Here is a 23,744-nt window from a genome sequence, read left to right as displayed (position 1 = left end):
TGACATGTTGGTTATTCAGAAGCGTTTTATTTAGCCTCCATATGTTTGAATTTTTAACAATTTTTTTCCTGTAGTTGAGACCTAATCTTACTGCACTGTGATCAGAAAAGATGACTGGAATGATTTCAATTTTTTTGAATTTTCCAAGACCAGATTTGTGGCCCAGGATGTGATCTATTCTGGAGAAGGTTCCGTGTGCACTTGAGAAAAAGGTATAGTTGATTGTTTTGGGGTGAAATGTCCTATAGATATCAATTAGGTCTAGCTGGTCCAAATAATTTCACAATTTGTATGGAAATACAAAAAACCTCGAATAGCCAAAGTAATCTTGAGAAAGAAGAATGGAACTGGAGGAATCAACCTGCCTGACTTCAGACTCTACTACAAAGCCACAGTCATCAAGACAGTGTGGTACTGGCACAAAGACAGAAATATAGACCAATGGAACAGGATATAAAGCCCAGAGATAAATCCACGAACCTATGGACACCTTATCTTCGACAAAGGAGGCAAGGATATACAATGGAAAAAAGACAACCTCTTCAACAAGTGGTGCTGGGAAAACTGGTCAACCACTTGTAAAAGAATGAAACTAGAATACTTTCTAACACCATACACAAAAATAAACTCAAAATGGATTAAAGATCTAAATGTAAGACCAGAAACTATAAAACTCCTAGAGGAGAACATAGGTAAAACACTCTCCGACATGAATCACAGCAGGATCCTCTATGACCCACCTCCCAGAATATTGGAAATAAAAGCAAAAATAGACAAATGGGACCTAATGAAACTTAAAAGTTTTTGCACAACAAAGGAAACTATAAGTAAGGTGAAAAGACAGCCCTCAGATTGGGAGAAAATAATAGCAAATGAAGCAACAGACAAAGGATTAATCTCAAAAATTACAAGCAACTCCTGCAGCTCAATTCCAGAAAAATAAATGACCCAATCAAAAAATGGGCCAAAGAACTAAACAGACATTTCTCCAAAGAAGACATACAGATGGCTAACAAACACATGAAAAGATGCTCAACATCATTCATTATCAGAGAAATGCAAATCAAAACTACAATGAGGTACCATTACACGCTAGTCAGGATGGCTGCTATCCAAAAGTCTACAAGCAATAAATGCTGGAGTGGGTGTGGAGAAAAGGGAACCCTCTTACACTGTTGGTGGGAATGCAAACTAGTACAGCCACTATGGAAAACAGTGTGGAGATTTCTTAAAAAACTGGAAATAGAACTGCCATATGACCCAGCAATACCACTTCTGGGCATACACATCGAGGAAACCAGATCTGAAAGAGACACGTGCACCCCAATGTTCATCGCAGCACTGTTTATAATAGCCAGGACATGGAAGCAACCTAGATGCCCATCAGCAGACGAATGGATAAGGAAGCTGTGGTACATATACACCATGGAATATTACTCAGCCATTAAAACAAATTCATTTGAATCAGTTCTAATGAGATGGATGAAACTGGAGCCCATTATACAGAGTGAAGTAAGACAGAAAGATAAAGATCATTACAGCATACTAACGCATATATATGGAATTTAGAAAGATGGTAATGATAACCCTATATGCAAAACAGAAAAAGAGACACAGATGTACAGAACAGACTTTTGGAATCTGTGGGAGAAGGCGAGGGTGGGATGTTTCGAGAGAAAAGCATGTATATTATCTATGGTGAAACAGACCACCAGCCCAGGTGGGATGCATGAGACAGGTGCTCGGGCCAGGTGCACTGGGAGGACCCAGGGGAATCAGGTGGGGGGGGGGGGGGAGTTGGGAGGGGGGATCGGGATGGGGAATACACGTAACTCCATGGCTGATTCATGTCAATGTATGACAAAACCCACTGCAATGCTGCGAAGTAATTAGCCTCCAACTAATAAAAATAATTGAAAAAAAAAATAAAGTACTCAAAGCATTCAAAAAATAAATAAATAAATAAAGCCCTTGAGAATGATCAGATAAAAGAATGTTCAATTCTTTAACATCACAAGGTAGAAAACAGGATGTATTTTCAATTCTGTCTTTTTAAAATTGAGCAGGAGGACCATGCAATTCTTATTAAATAACCATTACCTTTCTGGGGCCATTTATTCCCATTGGTGGCTGTGAATCCAGACAATAGAGGCTAATCTCTCAGTAACTATCGGTAACAATTCAAGTCCTCTAGCATTTTAATCTTCATCTGAGCAGCAAGATGAGATGTGAGGTTTGTGTTATTCAGTTGTAGCAGGGGAAATTATTTGGAATCCGATGGCCTGATAATTTAGGAGTGTCTCCGCAGGCATGACACTCATAAGTAAAAGGGATGCTGATCCCATGACAATCTCCATTTAAAGCTCAAAAAAGGTATTGTTTACTATTTTAAAATCTTCATGAAAGACTCAAACTCATCTCATTTTCCCAAATTGAGGGATAAGAGTCTAAGAAATAAATTAGCAGGGCTAAAAGATTGATATTAGACCCCAAGACCTATTTTGCTGTTTTCTTCCCCCAATTGTACGAAAAATGACAAAAAATGTCTTTTTCTCGTTCTTTACTGATTGATTCATTCAATCGCACATCGAACAAGCATTTGCTGGGTGCCAACTCTGTGCCAGACCTTCTACACAAACAATAGAGAGATACAGAAGAAAACCATCCCTACCTAGGAGGAGACCATAGTTCGGAGAGAAAGCAGAGCATGGCTGGTGTGCATAGGAGTCAGTACAGCGTAGCTGGAGAAGTTGATGGGGGAAAGAAATAGTGAATGCAGTCAGAGTGACAGGAGCAGGAAAACCATCTAGACACTTGCAATAATCTAGGCATGAAACTGACAGTGGGCTGGAGCAGGATAGTAGAGGTCTAGATAGTGAGCCGTGGTCAGATTCAGGATATATTCTGAAGGTTTATTGTGGCTGCAGATGGAATAAAACCCTTAATCCCTATGGCTATGCTTGCTGTTTGTTAGGGGAAACTGCATATACATTACCTGTTACAGGACTATATCTGTGGTAGGAAAGTAAAAGGTGATGACCTAAAATTGTAATTATGCACTATCCACTGACTTTCTGTAACTTCGCCTTATCTAAGTGCCTTGGCGTAACTTGTGAGAGAGAGTGCCTTAGCGCCCTTCATTTTGACTTTCCCTCTACGTCCTTCTTTGTAATATGCTTTGTGACATTCACAGATTCATTTCTAAACAGTCACAGGAATTCAAAATTTCTTCCTCGAGTGCCACATCTATCCTTCACAGATGTGTATAGGAGTTTAGATTCACTAAAATTCACCAACTCGGTGGACATGAGTCTGAGCAAACTCCAGGAAATAGGGAAGGACAGGGAAGCCTGGCCTGCTGCCATCCATGGGGTTGCAAAGAGTCGGACGTGACTTAGCAACTGAACAACAACAACAGCAACATTTATTGGGCACCTAATATTTGCCAAATACCATATTGGGACATTCACAGAACTTTTATGATGTGATCCTCCCAGTAACTTCATGAACAGTACATCTCAGATTGGCCAGGTTCCCAAACATACGCCAAGGCTCTGAGAGTCCTGCCTCGGCTCTGCAGCAACTACTTACTCAGGGACAACACGTCGTCGGCCGTCAGCGAGCACTGGTGAAGATCCAGCCCCTCCAGGTGCTCCAGCGTGGCCAGCCCTGCTGTGTCTTCAAACCCTCCACCCAGCTCCTTGTTGCAGGAAAGGTCTAGTGTCCTCAGCTCACGCAAGTATCTAAAGGCAGCATCTACAAAGGAGGTCAAAATCCCACTCTGACATGTTACAGGACAGTCGGCAGGCGTGGAGAAGGGAGACTAAGAAAATACATACACTGTGATGACAAAACCCCAAATGGAGGGATAACTGTCTGCTTTGTACCTCGAAGCCCTTTGGACCTGACAGTGTCTTTGAACACTCTCCCTTTGACCTACATTGATTGCTAGTGCTTTTGCTCAGATTTCTGCACCTAATGATTCTACCTCTACTTTCCTTGAGCATTTGTACATTAGCAGCATTCTAGACTTAAACTGCCAAGCAGAAGGATAGGACAGGCTCTAGAAGATGAAAGGATAAAAATACATTTCACTTCGTATTCTCATGTAATGTGGGTACTCTATATAGCAGAGTAAATTTTAACTACAGATGTCACTGAGGTTGTTTTTATCAGCACCAATTCTTTCTTCCTACTAAGCATAAAATAATGCTGGCACTTTCAAAAGTAAGAGAGAAATGGAGAGCTTTAGTAGCACACTTTTATTTTGCACACTGTCTCTCTCAAATCTAAAATACCCTGGCCTTTTTGGAGTTGGCCATTTAGTTTTGTAATTGTAAAAATACATGCTCACTGTAAAAGACTTGGAAAATCAATGAAACTTGAAGATTTAAATTACCCATGATCTCATTCCCCAACCTAACCTCTGTTTCTAGTTTGTTATATTTCCTAACAGCTTAAAAAATTAAATGTAAAATAAAATTATATAGAAGCTTCAGTCATTGCTAACTTACCCAGTAGCTTGACACTCTTTTGTGACAACCCACATGAATGTAACTTCAAGACTTTCAGGTTTGAGGTACTTTTTAGTCCATGAGCAATACTATTGAGACTGCCACCGATGTTTATGTTAATAGAAAGATCGAGTACTTCAAGGTTTTGCAGTCTAGGTAGCAACTGACCTGGAAGAAAAGAAATCCAAAGAACGACTCAGTAAAGATGCAGGGTGTGGGACTTCTCTGGTGGTCCAGGGGTTAAGAATCTGTCAGCAGTGCAGGGATACAAGTTCCATCCCTGGTCTGGGAAGATTTCACATGCCATGGGGCAACTAAGCTTGCAAGCTGCAACTATTAATACTAAAGCTGGTGCTCTGGAGCCCATAGGCTGTAACTACTGAGCCCATGCACCCTAGAGCCAGTGCTCCGCAAAAAGAGTAGCCCCACTCACTGCAACTAGAGAAAGCTCGCTTGCAGCAATGAAGACCCTGCACAGCCAAGAAAACAGATGTGGGCATGAAAGTTGGGGCAGGCGGGCTGGGGGAGTGTTACATCATCATGTGACCTGGGATATAGTGAGCTACTCTTTCAATTCAGGGTGAGAGGAAACACAGCCAGTGTCAACTCCCAGGCTCTCCAATTATGGGCATCTTCACATTTTTCCTGGGAAGGACTCTACCAAATTCTACTTACCCACAAACACCCCATCTTCTGATGTAAGCATACAGTCCACAAGCTCAAGGGTTTGTATCTTGCTCCCTTCTTGCAACGTCTGGAGGATCAGAGGCAAGTTTCCTCCCACTTTACTGTTCCAGGACAAATTCAACTCTTCAAGTTCAGGCAGCACTTTAAGTGCCTCTCCTGTTTAAAAAAAAAAAAAAAAAGGTCCAAAGATCAGGTTGGTTGTCAGGTTCACAAAGCAGGGAATTCATTTCAAAGTCAATACAACCATCATTTACAAAGTATTGAAGCCGGGCCAGGTCCTGGTTAGATGCCAGGGAACAGGGAGGAGAAAAGGACCTGGTCACCCACGACCAGCAGGGTGAGCTTCTAGGCACAGCCAGGGTTCTGAAGCCATGCTCATAAGCAAAAATTGTAAAAAAACAAAAACAAAAACAAACAAAAAAAATCCACCTGTTGGTAAGGTGTGTGTGTGTGTCTTAGTCCCTCAGTTGTATCCAACTCTTTGCGACCCCGTGGACTGTAGCCCGCCAGGCTCCTCTGTCTGTGGGATTCTCCAGGCAAGAATATTGTAGTAGGTTGCCATTCCCTTCTCCAGGGGATCTTCCTGACCCAGGAATCAAACCCAGGTCTCCTGCATTGCAGACAGATTCTTTACCTGAGCCACCATGATTTTACCAAATCGTTTTTATGGTAGTAAATATTTCTACCAGTCCATCTACTTTCTCCCATCCACCCTCTTTAGGGATCATTATTGCTGAGAAGCTTGTCCAGAGGTAGAAATATAAAAGATTTAGAAAATAAAACATGAAAATTTAAATCACCCATAATTTTATTCCCCAACATAACCACTGTTATATTTCAGCCAGAGGTAGAAGCAAAAACAGGGCACTGGCCATCACAGAGGAGAAGCTCACTCTGACATCAAGAATATCACATACAACTGACCCAACCACTGCAGGGAGAATGAAGAAGTGAGCACTAGGCATTAGCAGGAGAAGGCAATGGCACCCACTCCAGTACTCTTGCCTGGAAAATCCCATGGACGGAGGAGCCTGGTGGGCTGCAGCCCATGGGGTCACGAAGAGTCGGACATGACTGAGAGACTTTCACTTTTCATTTTCATTCATTGGAAAAGGAAACGGCACCCACTCCAGTGTTCTTGCCTGGAGAATCCCAGGGACAGTGGAGCCTGGTGGGCTGCCGTCTATGGGGTCGCACAGAGTCAGACACGACTGAAGCGACTTAGCAGCAGCAGCAGGCATTAGCAGCTCATCATGCCTTGGGATGCAAGCAGCTCATGACAACCCTAGGGTAAAGAAGGATGCAGTGAGCAGGGATGAAACTTAGCATTTCTGACACCATTTCACACAGGAAACACTTGAGGGCTACAGAGTGGAAGCCGGGAGAGAATGGGGGATCAGCCCTTAGGAATGATTGTCATTGCTTTGGGGGCAGAACAGAATGGTGAGCTGCACACACAGAAAATGTACTTTCTCAACATGTGGAGTCAATCTGAACACCAATTAAGAGTGTTGGAAGGTCCAACTGAGTCCAGAAACCTCTATTCTACTGCTGGATACTGGGCGTGAACTTCTGCCACAGATTATTTAGTCTATAGTTTAAGGTTTTTCAGGCTTCCCTTGTGGCTCAGCTGGTAAAGAATTCGATGCAATGCAGGATACCTGGGTTCGATCCCTGGGTTGGGAAGATCCCTGGAGAAGGAAAAGGCTACCCACTCTAGTATTCTGGACTATATTCTAGTATCATGGACTGTACAGTTCATGGGGTTGCAAAGAGTCAGACATGACTTAGCAACTTTCACTTTAAGGTTTTTGGAGTCCAAGAACCCCACTTAAAAATGCAAATTCTTCAGGAAGTTTAACAACATAAGTCGATAAACAGGTATCACTTTGTATGCCATTGCCAGTCAATGGGGTGTGACTTTAATAGCCCTGAGGCATGCCCAGGATCAGGGAGAAAGAGGGCATGATTGTCTGTAGTACGTCTAATATTGGAGCGCTATACACTTGCCATCCTGCACTAAGCAATTGTAGCAGGTGTAATAATGTTGGAATGACTCCTGATTTATGCTTCTTAACAATAAACCATTTACTCTCCTACTTTTCTTATGCCCCATCTGCCATTACAGCTAAGTAGAGTATGGATGATAAGAAAGCTCCTCCTGGTGAAGAGGATACAGAAGTCCTTCCAGACAGGATAACTTCTTGAGGAGAGGGAAAAGGACACAGAATATCAGTGACAAGTTTGCAGACCCTCTCCTGGACCAGATGAGTTTGGAGTGAGTCCCAGGGTAGAAATTCCACTTGCTGGGTTTCCCTTGTGGTCTGTGGTAAAGAATCTTCCTTGAAATGCAGGGGACACTGGTTCGATTCCTAGTCAGGGAAGATTCCACATGCCTCGGGGCAACTAGGCTCCTGTGCCACAACTACTGAAGCTGAGTGCCCTAAAGCCTGTGCTCCTCAACAAGAGAAGCTGCCACAGTGAGAAACTCATGCCCTGCAACTAGAGAGTAGATCCCACTTGCCACAACTAGAGAAATGTCTGTGCAATGAAGACCCAGTGCCTACAAAAATAAAATTAAAATTAATTAATTAAATGTAAACATTAAAGAAAATTTAACTTTTGGTTCCTTAAGGTTGGAGGATCATGAAAAAGATTAGATTAGTCAAAAATAAAGAAACTATACTTCTTTTCATGACTGAGTAACAGTATGTTAAATTTGAGGCTCTGCTACATGATAACCAGCTGCTAACCCGTGAGGCTAAATTGACCATAGAAAACCACAGAAAGGTAATTTTGGATGGGGAAATAGGGAAAGAGGGACTTATCGATTATTGAGCGCCTACTATGTGTCAAGCATGTAGTAGGTACTTTATAAAAATTATTTAATCCTCACAATTTTTTGAGGTGGATATCATTCCCACTTCAGAGGTAATAAAACCGAGGCTCGGAAAGGTTGTTTTGTCCATGGTCACAAAAGTAGTTAGAAGTGGGACCAGGATTTGAACTAGGATCTGGCCATTTTCTAGGGAATGATTAGAGAGAAGTGCATCTGTGCATGCTCAGTCATGTCTGACTCTGTGACCCCCATGGACTGTAGCCCACCAAGCTCCTCTGTCCATGGGATATTTCTGACAATACTAGGGTGGATTGCCATTTCCTCCTCCAGTTTAGAGAAAAGACATTGGCATAAGTTTTGTTGCTTTTACAGAAATCTTTGCCAAGATGTGAATGATCAAAATACATCATTGAAATAAAGACTTGAGATGAAAAGAAGACTAAAAAAGTATGTCTGGCATCTAAAATCAGCAAGCATTCCAGTAAAGCAGCCGGGTTAGCAGCATGACAAATTTTAGCCTACATTTTAGGTTATTCAATGTTCAATATACAAAACTAACTTAACTGAGGTTCTGGTTCTACTTAAACCATTATTTGAAAAATCTTGTTTTGATCAATTTTTTAAAAATAGGAATGGGAAAACAGAAAAGTATTTTGAAATTGGAAAGGAACTTCATTTTTCTATCCCAATTTCTCTGTGTGACAGATGAGGTAACAGACCCAGAGTGAGCAAAAAATTTGCAATTATTATTTCCATTTAAACTCCCTGAGCCCAGAGGCTTGGTCAGCCTGTTCCCCTCTTTATCCCAGGGCTTAGTGCAATTCAGGGTGCAGGTTACACAGTTCTCTAGAAAGTATGCAAATCCTCAACACAGCATTGCATCATGTACGGACAGCGCTTTCATCCTCGTCCATGGGAATCCACAGGGAGTGGTCACCCAGGTAATTTGCCCTTGAGGGTTTGGATTGCAGAGATCCTTCCAGGCAAGCACTCTATCAAGGGAAGTATTCATCATACCCAGTGCCCGAACATCCTCAGCGGTAAGTCTGCAACTACCCAGCCTCAGGATTTTTAACTTGCTGACAAGATGCATTTGCTGGGTGAATACATGGAGGTTTCCACCTATGACATCATTCCAGGAAATATCCAGTTTTTCCAAGTCTGGGAGAGAAGGCAGCAAAGCAACTAGAAGTGAACACAAGAAAAGACAGATTTACATGTGGAATTTGTGACTTGTAGTAAACAGGATCCATCTACTGCTTGTTGTTCTGTAAGAGGATAGAAGGATGGACGGGCTGACTTTCCACACAGCAGGGCTCCGTCAGGGGTGCAACTGGAGATGTTGTGATATTACATATCCTATTTCTTGGGACCTTTTTTAATTCTGCCAAATAACTGCATTCTGAAAAGGCAGTGGTGTTTCTCTGAGATTTCATAATAATTCCTTTACTGTAGTGGAAATGGTAATTCAACTACAATCGTTACTATCGCTGTCACTACAATGTGTATACTGGTCCTTTTATTTTGCAAACCCTCTAACAACCATCACCCTGTCATTCTATTGGATCTTCAAGTTGAAGGCTTGGGGAACAGTCCACTGGCCAGGATTGCTCAGACCGTGCCCATCAACTCTTTTTTCCTTATCTAGATCACCTGGGTAGCGCCGTCTTACAAACCTCCTGTTATACCTACATGGGCCAACATGGGGAGGTTTAGACAGGCACAAAGCCTGACCAGAACCTTCTCTGAGTCTCCTCCATTGCCCATGAAAAGTGAAGCTGCTCTCCGTGAACAAAATTCTCCAAGGTTATCTTTATCTCCTGCGGCAACAAGACTTGAGAGTGGAAATGCCAGAGTCGAGGTTGGAAGGTGTCTTTGCTTCCTTGCTTTAAATAAATATCTTGGATGTCAAAATAGTGGCAGGATTTAGACGTTACATGGTGAGCTTCTAGAGCTACAGGCACAGCAATTCCTGACCTTCCACCATTCTGAAGAAATTCTGAACACATACTTAGGGGCAAAACTTTGTTTATGTTTTCTTTTTACCAGCATGCAAAGCATTAGTCGCTTAGTCATGTCCTACCTACTCTTTGTGACTACATGTACTATAGTCCACCAGGCTCCTCTGTCCTTGGGATTCTCCAGGCAAGAATACTGGAGTGGGTTGCCATTTCCTTCTCCAGGGAATCTTCCCAGCCCAGGGATTGAACCCAGGTCTCCCACATTACAGGTAGATTCTTCACTGTCTGAGTCATCAGGAAAGCCCAAAGCATTTCAGCAATTTCATTTTGTTTACCATGATCCTAACTTTACAAAGTACGAAAGTCTATTGAACACATTAAAAGGCAAAAAACCAGGATTCCTGGGACCCACTCTGGAAGATTTCAGTTCAGTGGGTTTGGGTTGGACTCAAGCATCTGCATTTCCATAGCTTCTACAAGATTCTGACATGTACACAGGCATTTGAGAACCACAGGCATGGTTATAGTTTCCTGTTAAGAGATCTGTCTCAAATGTAATGGCATGGATTTTCATTAAAATAGTCAAGGACCGACCCCCCTCACTCAAAACGCAGTTCTTTTGATTCCTCTGTTGGTAGACACATTTAATGTGATTAAATACTTGACTTAAGATATCCGAAAAAAGAGATTCTTTAAGAAGGTGATGATGGTGTTGTTGGGGAGAGGATTCTTTGCAACCAAACTCCTACTGGAGTGTCACAAACAGTAGTTGTACTCTTGTGTAAAAAAAGATGTGAGCTGTAATCACTAGGAATGGTACTTTTCATTCCACAGACAGCAACATGATGCCCCTTTAAATTCCCAGTAGGGCTTGCTTTTATGGATGAGTTTATATCCTATGCAGGAGCAGATGAATTTCAGAGAGTTAAAGGTAATTAGTAGAGAGGTAAAATTGCTCAGGGAAAACAAACCTCCCTCCTAAACTTGGGCTCAAATCTTTGAAACTTGAGGAAGAATCAATTGACTTAAAAAAAAAATTAGCGATGTAGCTGCTCTTCCCGAATTGTCTATGCCACCCTGCAGACCTCGGGTTACCAAGTGAGGTCGGAGTGCTTTGCCTGCTCAGCTCAGTCCTCTGCACCCTTCTGCCTCTGGATAAGGTCGACTCCATACAGACCCGTCTCCCCCACATCCGCTGCTGTCAGCCTGCAGTTGTTCACATCTAGACACTTGTTGACAGCCTTTCTGCCCAGCTTCTGCAGAAACCACTCGTTTTCCTCCATCCTGGATCCCAATTCTGTTTCTGAAGTGAGAGTCTTGGCTGTATGATAAGAATAAAGAAGAATTTGCTGTGAATGACAGTATTAAAGATGAGACACGTGAGAAGACAGACAACTGTGACCGAGTCCTCTGTGAAACCTCAACTCAGAAGGAGACAAAACCTGACCTCTGTCCCTGTGGCTGGTGCTCAACACTGGCTGCTCTAGGGACCCCTTTCCTACAATGGAGCCTGAGGAACTCAGAGGCTCTTCTTTCATGGCCTGACCTGGGCTTCTTGCATGGAGGCTGAATCATGTTCCTAGACGAAGTGGTAAACTTGTTAGCACCGCGTTTGAGACAGCTCTGCTGGAAGGATGCACAGACATCTTTGGTGAACGCACTCCTGGGGGAGGTGCCCACATGCTGGCCTCCTAACAGGATAGACGAGGAAGGGGGAACATTGCAGTCACTCCCAACGAGCCTCAGATGGCTAAAGGGAGCAAATGAAGCACCTGCTGCTCATTCCTAGACCTTTCAACTGATAAATCCAGAGAGAGTAGTGTCTACAAGAGCTTTTGTATTTTCTCAACTTTTGTCAGAGAATATATTTAGAAAACCTCATTTGTCTTTGTTATTAAGTACTTTTTTTTTTTTTAGGGACATATGTAACACCCTTGCCAAGTTCCTCTGTAATAATGCTGCACTAACATGTCACTAACATTTAAAAAATTAAATAAAAATAAAAAGCTATAATTTTGTGTGTATGTTAGTCTCTCAGTCATGTCTGACTCTTTGCAACCCCATGGACTATACTAATTTTATTAATTCATAATTAATAAATGCGTCAATTTTATTGTTTACTACTGCATGTGTCAACATGTTAGCCACATGTGGAACATACTATACTTTTGTAAGACAAAATGAATAAGCATGTACAGACAGTGACTTTAATGAGGTCTTGTAGTGATAATACATATACGGACTTCCCTGTTGGTGCAATAGTTAATAGTCCACACTCCCACCACAGGAGGCATGGGTTCAATCCCTTGTCAGGGAACTTAAATCCTGCATGCCGTGTGGTCAGACCAAATAAATAAATAAAATACATACAAACAGCATGCATACTGGAATCCAATAGGAAAACATAAGTTCAGAATGTACAGTAATACTCTACTAACCCTAACAAAAAAGTATACAACTCATATAGAGAAAAAGAAGTATATTGGCATCAGGGAAAATGAAAAAATAGCAGCATTACCATAGTAGTAAATTTAGACTAAAATATTAGCAGGATAATAAAGACTCCATCTCTCTTCTGCAGTGGGTCTAGTGGCTTGCCATTCTTTTTTTTTTTTTTTTCAGTGGGTTTTGTCATACATTGATATGAATCGCTTACCATTCTTAAGAATACCACCTACAGGCTGTACATCTTTGATAGGATGGTTGGTGTTGCCACATTCTACCAGCAAGAGGCAGCATCATCCTCCCACTGTTCACCTCTTCACTCTGGCCTTCAATTTTTATTATAGTAAGTTGGATACAAGGTATTTTATTTATAAGAAAAACAATAATACCATGTCCAATTAACCTTAAACTTCTGATAAACGAAGAATCATTGTTTAGTAAAAGTACATCCCAAATAATGCAGGTATTTTTCTTTTTCTGACAACCCTAATTTGAGGTGGACAGAGGCGAGTTATGGATGAGGGGGACGAGGAGGGACTGCCTCTAACATGCCAGTGAGGACAGAACATTTTGTGTACACTTGATGCAAGGAGTCATAAGCACACTGTCTCATAGATTTGGAAGCTGAGACTCAGACTGTTAATTGGTCAGCAGCAGAGTCAGAATTTGAACCCAGAACAATCTGCTCCAAAGCCCATTATGTGTGTTTTTTAAATTTTTGTGCTTAAAATTTTTTTCTCTGCATTATGTCTTATGGTGCTCCTTTTTTTCTTTTAGCTTTTTCATCTCTGTAGGTTCAACGTACAACCGTGCTCAAGTTCCAGCTTCACCAAGCCTTCTTTTTCTGTTTTCTCCTCAAGCCACTGTTCTGTCAATCATTTCCTTTACTGTCAAATGTTTGAAAAGAGTGGAGTGTGCTTGCTGGCCCCACTTCTTCAACACAGTTACCAATTAATCCTCCACTTTCTGGTTGCCACGCTCACATGGGCAAATAAATTGCTTCTCCAAGGTCACCACCACCAATGATGGCTAGGCCAGTAAGGATGGTTGTTCTCTTGATCTCTGTCCATCCCCTGCTTGACCAGGCCCTGCTTTCCTCACATGACTATCCAATCCTCTTAATTACAGGGCTTTATCAGTAACTGGCTGCCTGCTTGCCCCATGCCCCAGCTGCTGGCTTCCCTGGTTACTGATGAGCCCACCTCCCCTATAAATGGGAGCCTCCTTCTCCTGGTGAATATCAAGGCTGCGGCCATGTCCTGCCCATTGTCTGTCACACATGGTGGGCTGTGACTCCAGGACCTTTCTGTAAGATGCCCCTAACCAATGAACACTGATGCCTCTATTGCTGTCACCAGGCTTTTTCTTTGGTCTTAAGTCGGGGCAGCTACAAGATTTGCAGGCCAGCAGGGTGCAGCCCACCAACCGACAGATTCTGAAATCCCTTTGCAGACCACATCCTACTTGGGTGCTCTGTAATATATATTTTATATGATTGGCAAGTCCAAGGCAGCCCAACTGGAAAACCTGGATCAACTCGTGGGTCCATCAGGTAAGCAAGTCATTTAACTTCTCTGAGCCTTGGTTTACTCATCTAAAATGGAAACTATAGTTCCCACCTGGATCATTTATCAGGAGTGTAGTGACTTAAAGTTGCTGAACCTTCCCAGGAAGATGGGCCTCTACAATACCTTTGACATGATACATACTTTGTAAACACTGTTGAATGAACAAATAGCTAAATGACTGAATGAATGAATATTAGCTTTATAGTTCCTCAATTACCAAAATCAAGATGATAAATCTGTATCAAAACACCTAAGTATAAATATGAGTACCAGTTTTTGAGGCCCCCACACATCGCCTTACAGACCATATATATGTTTTTTTAAATCTATGAAACTCTTCCTTCAAAAAATATCTTATGTCACAGCTCAATATATATATAAGAGATGAGTCAGATCTGCTACAGGTTGGCTGTTGCTACAGGAGGGCTGGTGCTCCGTGGAGGGGGCAAAGTGACCACATGTGAGCAGCTCCGTGGAGTGATTCAGTGCCTTTTCTGGCTGCTGTTCTGCTGAACCAAATTCTTGCTTCTCCAGGAGATTCTGTGAGCCAAGCAGGATCTTCTCACCTTAGTTCTTTTCCAAGCTAAACCTGGAGAGGTTGGCTTTTGCTGTTTACAACCAAGAATCCTAATACTCTCATAAAACATGATTATATGTTTGCAACGTGGGTGGTGCAGTGCAAGGAATCAAGATAACAAGCTCCTGTTATCAAGGAGCTACCTGTCTGATGGAGGAGACAGATGAGAGAGCCAGGGTCACAGTACAGAGGAAAAACAGGGTGGAGGCCAGCAGGGGTGCCAGGGGGCCCAGGGTAGAGACAGTAAATGCTTCCGTTCTTGGGATGGGTCTTGGCAAGCTTCCAAGTGAAAGTATTAATCGCTCAGTCATGTCCAACTCTTTGCAACCCCGTGGGCTGTAGCCCACCAGGCTCCTCTGTCCATGCCATTCTCCAGGTAAGAATACTGAAGCGGGTTGCCATTTCCCTCTCCAGGGGATCTTTCCAACCCAGGGATCAAACCCAGTTCTCCCCCATTGCGGGCAAGTTCTTCACTGTCTGAGCCGCCAGGGAAGCCTAAGTGAAAGTGGTAGATAAATTGCACCTTAAAGATGAGTTGGAGTCAGCCAGGTGGGTGGTCAGGAGGAAGGGATAAGTGGGGGAGGGGTGCAGAGGGAGAATAGAGACACAAGGGAAGGTCTTTTTTGGCACAGGGAACTGTTCTGGGGGAATGTGGCCAGATCAGGAAACAGCAAGTAAATCAGAATATCAGCAGTAGAGGATGAATGTGAGGCTGGGGGAAGGCAGAGGCCATGAAGAGATATTCAGCTTACCACAAACACCATGAAGATCATGCTTGGGAATATAGACTTTCTCTTCAAGGCAAGAAAGACTCAGTGAAGAATTTCAAACCAGTGGAAGACATCTGTGGTTTAGAAAGAGCATCCGGCGGAAGTGTGGGGGACAGGCTGGCAAGACCAGGAGGAGAGAAACCAGGTAGGAAACAGCAGCAGTGGTCCATGCAATAGACAAGAAAGCCAGGACAGCAACAGAGAAGACCAACCAGGTCCCAGAGCCATCTGGGGGACAATTCATGTAACTCCAGGGGCCGCTGAGTCTGGGGAGAAATGAAAATGGAGAAGCCACACACATCTTGAGGGGCTGGTATTGGCCAGCTGAGATAACCAGCTGACCGCACTGTTAATTTAATCATGATAGTAGGTATCCATTGGGGCTTCCCAAGAATCCACTTGCTGGCAGAGGAGATGCAGGTTTGATCCCTGGGTTGGGAAGATTCCCTGGAGGAGGAAATGGCAACCCAATCCAGTGTTCTTGCCTGTGAAATCCTATGGACAGAGGAGCCTGGCAGGCTACAGTCCATGGGGTTGCAAAAAACTCAGACACAACTGAGCACTACTACATGGGTATCCATTAACCAAGTTCCTAAAGCCCCAAGTCATATTTTAGAACAAATAGCAACAACTTTCTGATTACCTTCTTTTAAAGATAGACTTCTTAATTTTCTACTTTCAAAAATATATTCAAACTGCTCACTGGTAAAGTGATATTTCCGGTATTTGGTACCAATAATCTGACAGACATGGGGGTAAGTATAAATGAAATAAGACTGGCCATGGGTTGATAATTGTTAGAGGGAGGTGATCATGGGGACTCGTACTGTTCTCTCTTTTATATGTGTTTGCATGAAAAGTATAAATGCTTGAAAAATACATTTACTCTAATAATGTATTGATGACCCTGTGTATGTCTTGACTTTAGAGAGAGATTGGCAATATTTTCATAACCCTTGAATTTGTAATCTCTGTGCTGGGAACTTTCAGCTATTTAGTGTAACACAGGGAAGCAGAAGACAAGGGAGAGGGAAAGCCAAAGATATTCATTCACCAAAGGGCAAAAAGAGGAACTTAAGTAATTTTACCATAGGCATGGAATGGAATATTATGCCACTGTCAAAAGTAGGCACATGAACATCATGCAACCATGTGAGAACTGAACAGTATAAGTCCCAGAAGTAGGATCACGTCTCCATGTAAGCTCAGGGGGGTTTATAAGCTCTTCTAATTGTGCAAAGTATGTCCATTTGGCCTCTGCTACCTCTCTGACTAGTCTCTTACTACTCTTTCCTCTCTCCATCTCTCATCCTGCTTCAGCATCCCTAACATCCTGGCCAGCTCTCAAGCACTCCAGGCTCACTCCCATATTGGGCCTTTGCATTCACAGATCACTTTGCCTGGAAAGCTACTCCCTAAAATATCTATATGCCTGGTTTCATTCATTCTATGTGGCTGACTTTCAGATCTCAGCTCAGAGTTTCTGCTACTAAATCAGAAACTCCTTCCTGCCAACTGCATCTAAAATTACCCCAGCCCATCATTCGCTCTCTCCTTAGATTGCTTATTGGTTTTCATATGACTTATCACACAAAAAGTATGCCTGCTTTTGGTTCTTTTTGTACGTAAGGTTCTCTTTTTCATGGCTATATTTCTAATAAGTGACTGGCACGTAGGAGGTACTCAATATTTGTTGGCTGGTTGGTTGACCGTAGATATATGCATATGAAAAGAATCTGAAAAGAATCTTGAAGAGATAGCACTTTGTGTTAAAATGAAAGGAAACTGGGTATTTTTCTCTAAACCTTTCTGTGACATAGTGACCTTTGATAATTTAAAAGTAAAATGAGCAAATTATTTAAAACATTTAACAAAATATATGTTTAGAACAGATTTTATTATATTAGATGTCATTTAACTCATGTCATCTCTTTAGGAGAGAATGCTAAGTCACTTCAGTCATGTCCAATTCTTTGTGACCCTATGGACTGTAGCCCACCAGGCTCCTCTGTCCATGGGATTCTCCAGGAAAAAATACTTGAGTGGGTTGCCATGCCCTCCTCCAGGGGATCTTTCCAACCCAGGGATCGAAACTACTTCTCTTGCAACTCCTGCATCACAAGCTGATTCTTTACCTCTGAGCCACCAGAGAAGCCCTTAGGGGAGAAAACTGTTCTAAAAAATTAAGAAATAACATCAGGCAGAAGCTTACCAATGTCTGAGATTGTCTTCAGTGTCTTGTCCTGGGATTGGGAATCAGTTGTTTTAGGGTCAATGCACTCTTTTCTGCTTCCAGCTTTGGGGAACCTGGATTTTGACCCCCTGATGCTCTCGTCGACAACTGGAGCCTGGGGTGTAGTTTCTCTATCTGAGGAACTTTTTTTCCTTGTTCAACTCATGGTCAAGTTGAATAGGGTCTTTCTCAATAAGCCATCTTCCTGTGGTTTTCTGTTTTCTAGGATTTCAGCAAGAAAAGAGAATAAGACTGTCAAGCCTCTGTGAAATCCAACTTCCCTACACACGTTTTTGTTTCCTCTTTCTGTTCTTATTGCTGGTAATGTTTAACGTAGTAATAAGAAGGACGTAACCCAGGATCCTGGAACTAACAGATGGCAGCAGATACAAATCCAAAGCAAATTTGAGTTTGAGACTTTGCCCTATTTTATTGTGAGAAACGATTCTTTAAACACCTCTTGGACAAGTGCATTCAATGTGTCGATACCTTTTAAATTTCAACAGTCGTAGTTACCTTCTGAGAGAGATTGTATAAAAGAAGTTGGCATGCCTCTAAGCTCCCTGGCCCTTTGCAAAACTGTCACCCAGAGGAGACTGCTGCAGTGACTCCAGGTGCATCTCTTGGCACACTGTTCCTTTTCTCTTGGCATTTTCACCTTCCCTACTCAGCCCTGCACTTTTTCCCATAAAAACACATCGGCAGTCAGGAAGTAATTCACTCCACGAAGTGAACATCTCTGGGCCAGATACTGTTCTTGACGCAAGCGTCAGTGACTAACAAGACGCAGCTCATGTTACTTAAGTCTTAACCTGATGGAAAGATGGGCCCATGTGCCAATAATTACCCTGGGACAAAGGCCGTCAGGGAGGAGAGACCCCCGTGGTCAGGAAAGCCACCATTAGACTAAGCCTGGCTTGGAGCATAACTCTGAGCAATGAATGACATTACCTGGGTCTTGAGATAGTTAAAAAGAGAGAAGGGAAAGTGTCCCAGGCAGGAAAAATCCGTCTCAAAAGCTTCCAGGTATGAAGACCTAAAGGAGCCTGGGGTTGCCTCTAGGAGAGGATTCTGGGTGCCTGGAGCAAGTGATGTGGGGGCTGGAGGTTAGGGGTGGGTCTGGTGTGACTTGAGGCTCAAAATTCATGAGGGTTTAATCTATCATCCTTCCTGGGATCTCCTTACATTTTACAGGAGGATTAAAGACTTAAGCAGGGTTTCCCAGGTGGCGCTAGTGGTAAAGAATCCGCCTGTCAAGGCAGAAGATCCAAGAGAGATGCTGGTTCCATCCCTGGATAGGGAAGATCCCCCTGAGTAAGAAATGGCAACCCACTTCAGTATTCTTGCCTGGAAAATCCCATGGACACAGGAGTCTGGCAGGCTACAGTCCATGGGGCTGCAGAGTTAGACACGACTGAGCAACGCAACTAAGTACTAAAGACTTAAACTAAAGGGATAAAACTATAAATGGAATTTTAGATTCTGCTATTAAAGTTTAGATTCTGTCCTTAGGCTAGGACCTAATAGATATTCTTGAAATAACAATGTTCATGGCTCCCTCCCTATAAAATAGGTCTTTCTGTAGTACTACATTCCAGAATGGTTCAAGAAATATTTTGTTCACAGGGGATCCTCAATGACCTTGCAGAGCCCACCTCCATGCTTGGGGAATGGAATGTTCCTAATACCTAGAATACCACTTTAATTATTTCATTTATTTATTTTTGGCCCTGATCAGGGATGGAACCCATGCCCCCTGCAGTGGAAGCTTGGAGTCTTAACCACTAGACCGCCAGGGAAGTCCCCTGGAGTACTATTTTATAAGTAACAGCTAGGCTTTTTTTTTTTTTTTTTTTGGTCTTTTCAAACTAGAGCAGGATTCAGCCCAGGTGTATACAGGGACAGACAGCCCTGGGACCAGACAGTTGTCCAGCTACAGCCCCACAGCTGACCAAGCCTCAGAAGGTTAGGTGGGAGAGACCTTTAGCTTGTGAATCCAGCCACAAGCTGCAGCCGTGCCTGCCCCATTTCAATTCCACCATCTCCCAAGGGCCGTTTTCCTTTCACTGCTTCTCTGGCATCCCACCCAAGACTACCTCCATGGTCACTTCACTCAATTTCACCTTTTGGAGGTGTATACACAGCCATTCTCTGGAGAGCCATCCCAGGAAATGCTTTCCTTTTTCTCCCCGCTCCTTAAATGCTGTGACTTCAAGTCCCAAGTCTTAAGAAAACCCTGCGGGGTGGTGTTCCAGGATGTGGTCATTTACCCGCATGAAACCCCACCCAGCTGGTGAGGCCCTGCTGGGTTCTCCGTGTACACGAGGACACTCATGTCCTCGAATAGGAAGGGCCGGGAGCCAGGGAGGGTCAGAAACTACACAGAGGAAACAACTCACAGTGGGGAACGAGGAAAGCAGGAAGGAAAAGAAAGCTTCTGAGAGGCACCAGGGAATCAGAAAAGTCCCAAGTACGGGGAAGGCGGCTTGTGGGAGCAAAGGGGAAAGCCCCCACCTATTTCTTGATACACAGTGGGGTAAGCTATAGGTTACCATGCTCATGCTTAGAAAAAAAGTGTTTTCAAAATGTCTTTGGGAAATTCCTCTTTATATACAAACTTGAACAAGTTCTCAGGATTTCTCACAGCAACTCAAGCTTTAAGTCTGGCTTCCCCCTCATCTCTGTGCTGGGTTTTACACTGTGAATGTAAACAAACCCTGGAAACTGAATTTGGGGAACTTTTCAGATCACAGCATGATTAGACTATAGCCACAAAAGAAAACCGAGGTTTTGCCTCTTGTCCCAGAATCGGAGGCATTCACTTAAAAACTCTCTGGGAAAACCAATGGCTGGCATTTAGCTGAGTAATTATTGTTGATAATTTACTGTATTATCAGTTGGTAAGGCTATTTGCCATGAAACCCCAAGGATGATACATGTTTGACACATTACTTCTCTTACTTTTAAGTGGTTTTCATTTATTTTTGCAAAAGTGAGGAATATCTTTTTTTTTCCTTCCCATCCTTAGGTTTTGGCTTAACGTTTATTTAAAATTTTCAAGGAATGCTTTCAAAGGCCTTATAATTTTGATCCAATGTTTTCAGAGTGAATCATACTTTCAGTGTTGCTTGTTAAGGGAAAATGTGTTTTTCTTTCTTCCCAAAACTTATTTCATTACGAAGCATGACACATACTACAACATGAATGAAGCTTGAGAATGTAAGAGGAAAAACCCAGTCACCAAAAGGCAAATACTATATGATTCCACTTGCATGAAGTACATAGAGGAATCAAATATATAGAAACAGATTGTACAGTGGTTGCCAGGACTTGGGGGAGAGGAAAACTGGGAGTTGTCTTAATGCATACAAGGTTTTATTTTTGTAAGGTAAAAAAGCTCTGGAGATCAGTTGTTCAGCAATGTGAGTATGTTTAACACTACTGAACTGCAGATTTTGAAATGGTTAAGATGTTAAATTTTACGTTTTGTGAGTTTTTAAAATTTTTTAAATTAAAATATATTTTAAAAATATGATTCAGAAGGCTGACTCTAAATGTAAAGAAGTTTTTTAAATGCTTTAATCACTTTTTGCTTTTTTTCTCCTAATGTATTTACAAGTATGGCATAATTTTTAAAAACCCAAGTGTCTAAATGGGTTTTAAGAAATACAAAGTACTGCGATGAACATTGGGGTGCACGTGTCTCTTTCAGATCTGGAAGCAACCCAGATGCCCATCAACAGATGAATGGATAAGGAAGCTGTGGTACATATACACCATGGAATATTACTCAGCCGTTAAAAAGAATTCATTTGAATCAGTTCTAATGAGATGGATGAAACTGGAGCCCATTATACAGAGTGAAGTAAGCCAGAAAGATAAAGAACATTACAGTATACTAACACATATATACGGAATTTAGATAGATGGTGGCGATAACCCTATATGCAAAACAGAAAAAGAGACACAGAAGTACAGAACAGACTTTTGAACTCTGGGGGAGAACGTGAGGGTGGGATGTTTTGAAAGAACAGCATGTATACTATCTATGGTGAAACGGACCACCAGCCCAGGTGGGATGCATGAGTCAGGTGCTCGGGCCTGGTGCACTGGGAGGACCCTGAGGAGTCGGGTGGGGAGGGAGGTGGGAGGGGGGATCGGGATGGGGAATACATGTAACTATATGGCTGATTCATGTCAATGTATGACAAAACCCACTGAAATGTTGTAAAGTGATTGGCCTCCAACTAATAAAATAATATTTAAAAAAAAAAAAAAAAAAGAAATACAAAGTAAAACTCCTAGGTAATTTTTAAAAACTGACTCAGTCACTCAGTTCTAAAGCATTCTGGTGGCCCACGGTATCTTAGGTCGCTTGTCTAATGGGCCTATTACTTCAGCCCTATTCAGAACTCTTGTCTTGAAAACGTATTATTGTCGATACATTTCTAGCATTGGTTAATACTCCTATTCTCAATGAATTTAGGCAAGGAAAGAGGTTTACTAAAATACATGTAACTCCATGGCCGATTCATGTCAATGTATGACAAAACCCACTACAATACTGTAAAGTAATTAGCCTCCAACTAGTAAAAATAAATGAAAAAAAAAAAAAGATGACAACAGTTCTTTTAAAAAGGTGGCAAGAGGAAGAGGACATATGTATACCTATGTTTGATTCACATTGATATATGGCAGAAACCAACACAGTATTGTAAAGCAAATATCTTCCATTAAAGATAAACAAAATTTTAAAAGATTACAATATGATCTGTTTTGCAAATAATAACAACAGAAAAGAAAATTTATTAAAAAAAAAAAAAAAGATGGCAAAGGTAAACATGTGTTTACCCATGTTAGGAATTTAAAAAACACAACCACTTAAGAAATCTGTAAGGATATAGAAAACTGGATAGATGCCAACAAAATTTTGGAATCTAGATAGCATGAAGATGCATTTACCTGACTTTATACTTAATTCCCTGCAAAGGCTAGGGTAAATATTTTATAATTTTTCAAATTTCTGAAACCCAGAGGTTCAGTAAGTGTACCCGTAATTGTACCAGGTAACTTGGAAGGAAGACGTGGGTATAGGTAGGGGTGAAAACAATATGATTAGCTTAAAAGTGTAAGAAACTAAACTATTCAATTCCATTTCTCACCCCAGGGCAGACCGAAGACTGCTCTGTTTCCCACCCTAGAAAAGACAGAAAGTTTATTTTCAGAACCAGTTGAAACACAGAGGATCTGGATTCAGAGACTCTGGTCATGTTTTGAATACTTTATTGGATACAGAGGTTGAATAAAGTCTATGTACAGAAAAATAAGATCTCTCCCTATTTCCCCTGTAGGTCCTCGAAGAACACACTGGCAACCAAATTTAGTCACTCTCTTGCCCCACCCAGTGGAGGTAGGTGGAAGGACATCTATGTAGGAAACGGACCAACCCAAGAGAAGAACACTACAGATACTGATTGTGTGGAGTCCCTCAATTAAACGAAGCTGCAGCTGCCCAAGCAATTACAGAGAGGCCCGCTGATCAACACACCTTATGGGCTTTCCTGGTGGCTCAGATGGTAAAGAATCTGCCTGCAATGCAGGAGACCTGGATTCAATCCCTGGGTCAGGAAAATCCCCTGAAGAAGGGAATGGCTATCCACTCCAGTATTCTTGCCTAGAGAATTCTGTGAACAGAGAAGCCTGGCAGGCTGCAGACCATGGGGTCACAAAGAATCAGACATGACTGAGCAACCAATACACTATTATGTATATACACAGAGCCCTTCATTCTGTTCCCCTGGAGGAGGAAATGGCAACCCACTTCAGTATTCTTACCTGGGAAATCCCAGGGACAGAGGAGCCTGGTGGCCTACAGTCCACAGGGTTTCAAAGAATTGGACATGACTGAGCACACACACACTCATGCTCTATATGACTGGGTTGGGACAAATATCTCAAGGTAGTTGAGGAAACACTCTGAGAAGAAAATGAGATGCAGAAACAGTAAGGAAAAGGAAACTTGCAGAAAATAAGGGCAGTGTAAGGAGAAGAAAAGAATTTTTTAAATCACTATTACACTTTGAGAGTTCTTGGGTTCATAAACCAAGAATCAGAGATGAACAAGAGGGGAACTCCAGGGGACAAAGGAAA

At 42.2% G+C, this 23,744-nt stretch overlaps 1 protein-coding gene across 1 annotated transcript in view; it reads right to left on the bottom strand.

Annotated features, from left to right (window-relative positions):
- LRRC31 (leucine rich repeat containing 31) overlaps positions 1–17,760 on the bottom strand; it is a 28,997-nt gene extending 11,237 nt beyond the window's left edge. Inside the window, 6 exon segments of the mRNA XM_065943644.1 lie at positions 3,592–3,756; positions 4,515–4,682; positions 5,190–5,357; positions 9,058–9,225; positions 11,179–11,322; positions 17,574–17,760. Coding sequence (XP_065799716.1) covers positions 3,592–3,756; positions 4,515–4,682; positions 5,190–5,357; positions 9,058–9,225; positions 11,179–11,322; positions 17,574–17,760 — 1,000 coding nt within the window.
- Positions 17,761–23,744: the final 5,984 nt, after the last annotated feature.

Source organism: Muntiacus reevesi, chromosome 8, assembly GCF_963930625.1.
Source record: "Muntiacus reevesi chromosome 8, mMunRee1.1, whole genome shotgun sequence".
NCBI classification, from domain to species: Eukaryota; Metazoa; Chordata; class Mammalia; order Artiodactyla; family Cervidae; genus Muntiacus; species Muntiacus reevesi.
The sequence above is the reverse complement of the archived record's forward strand: the minus strand, read 5'-3'. Positions and strand labels throughout refer to the sequence as shown.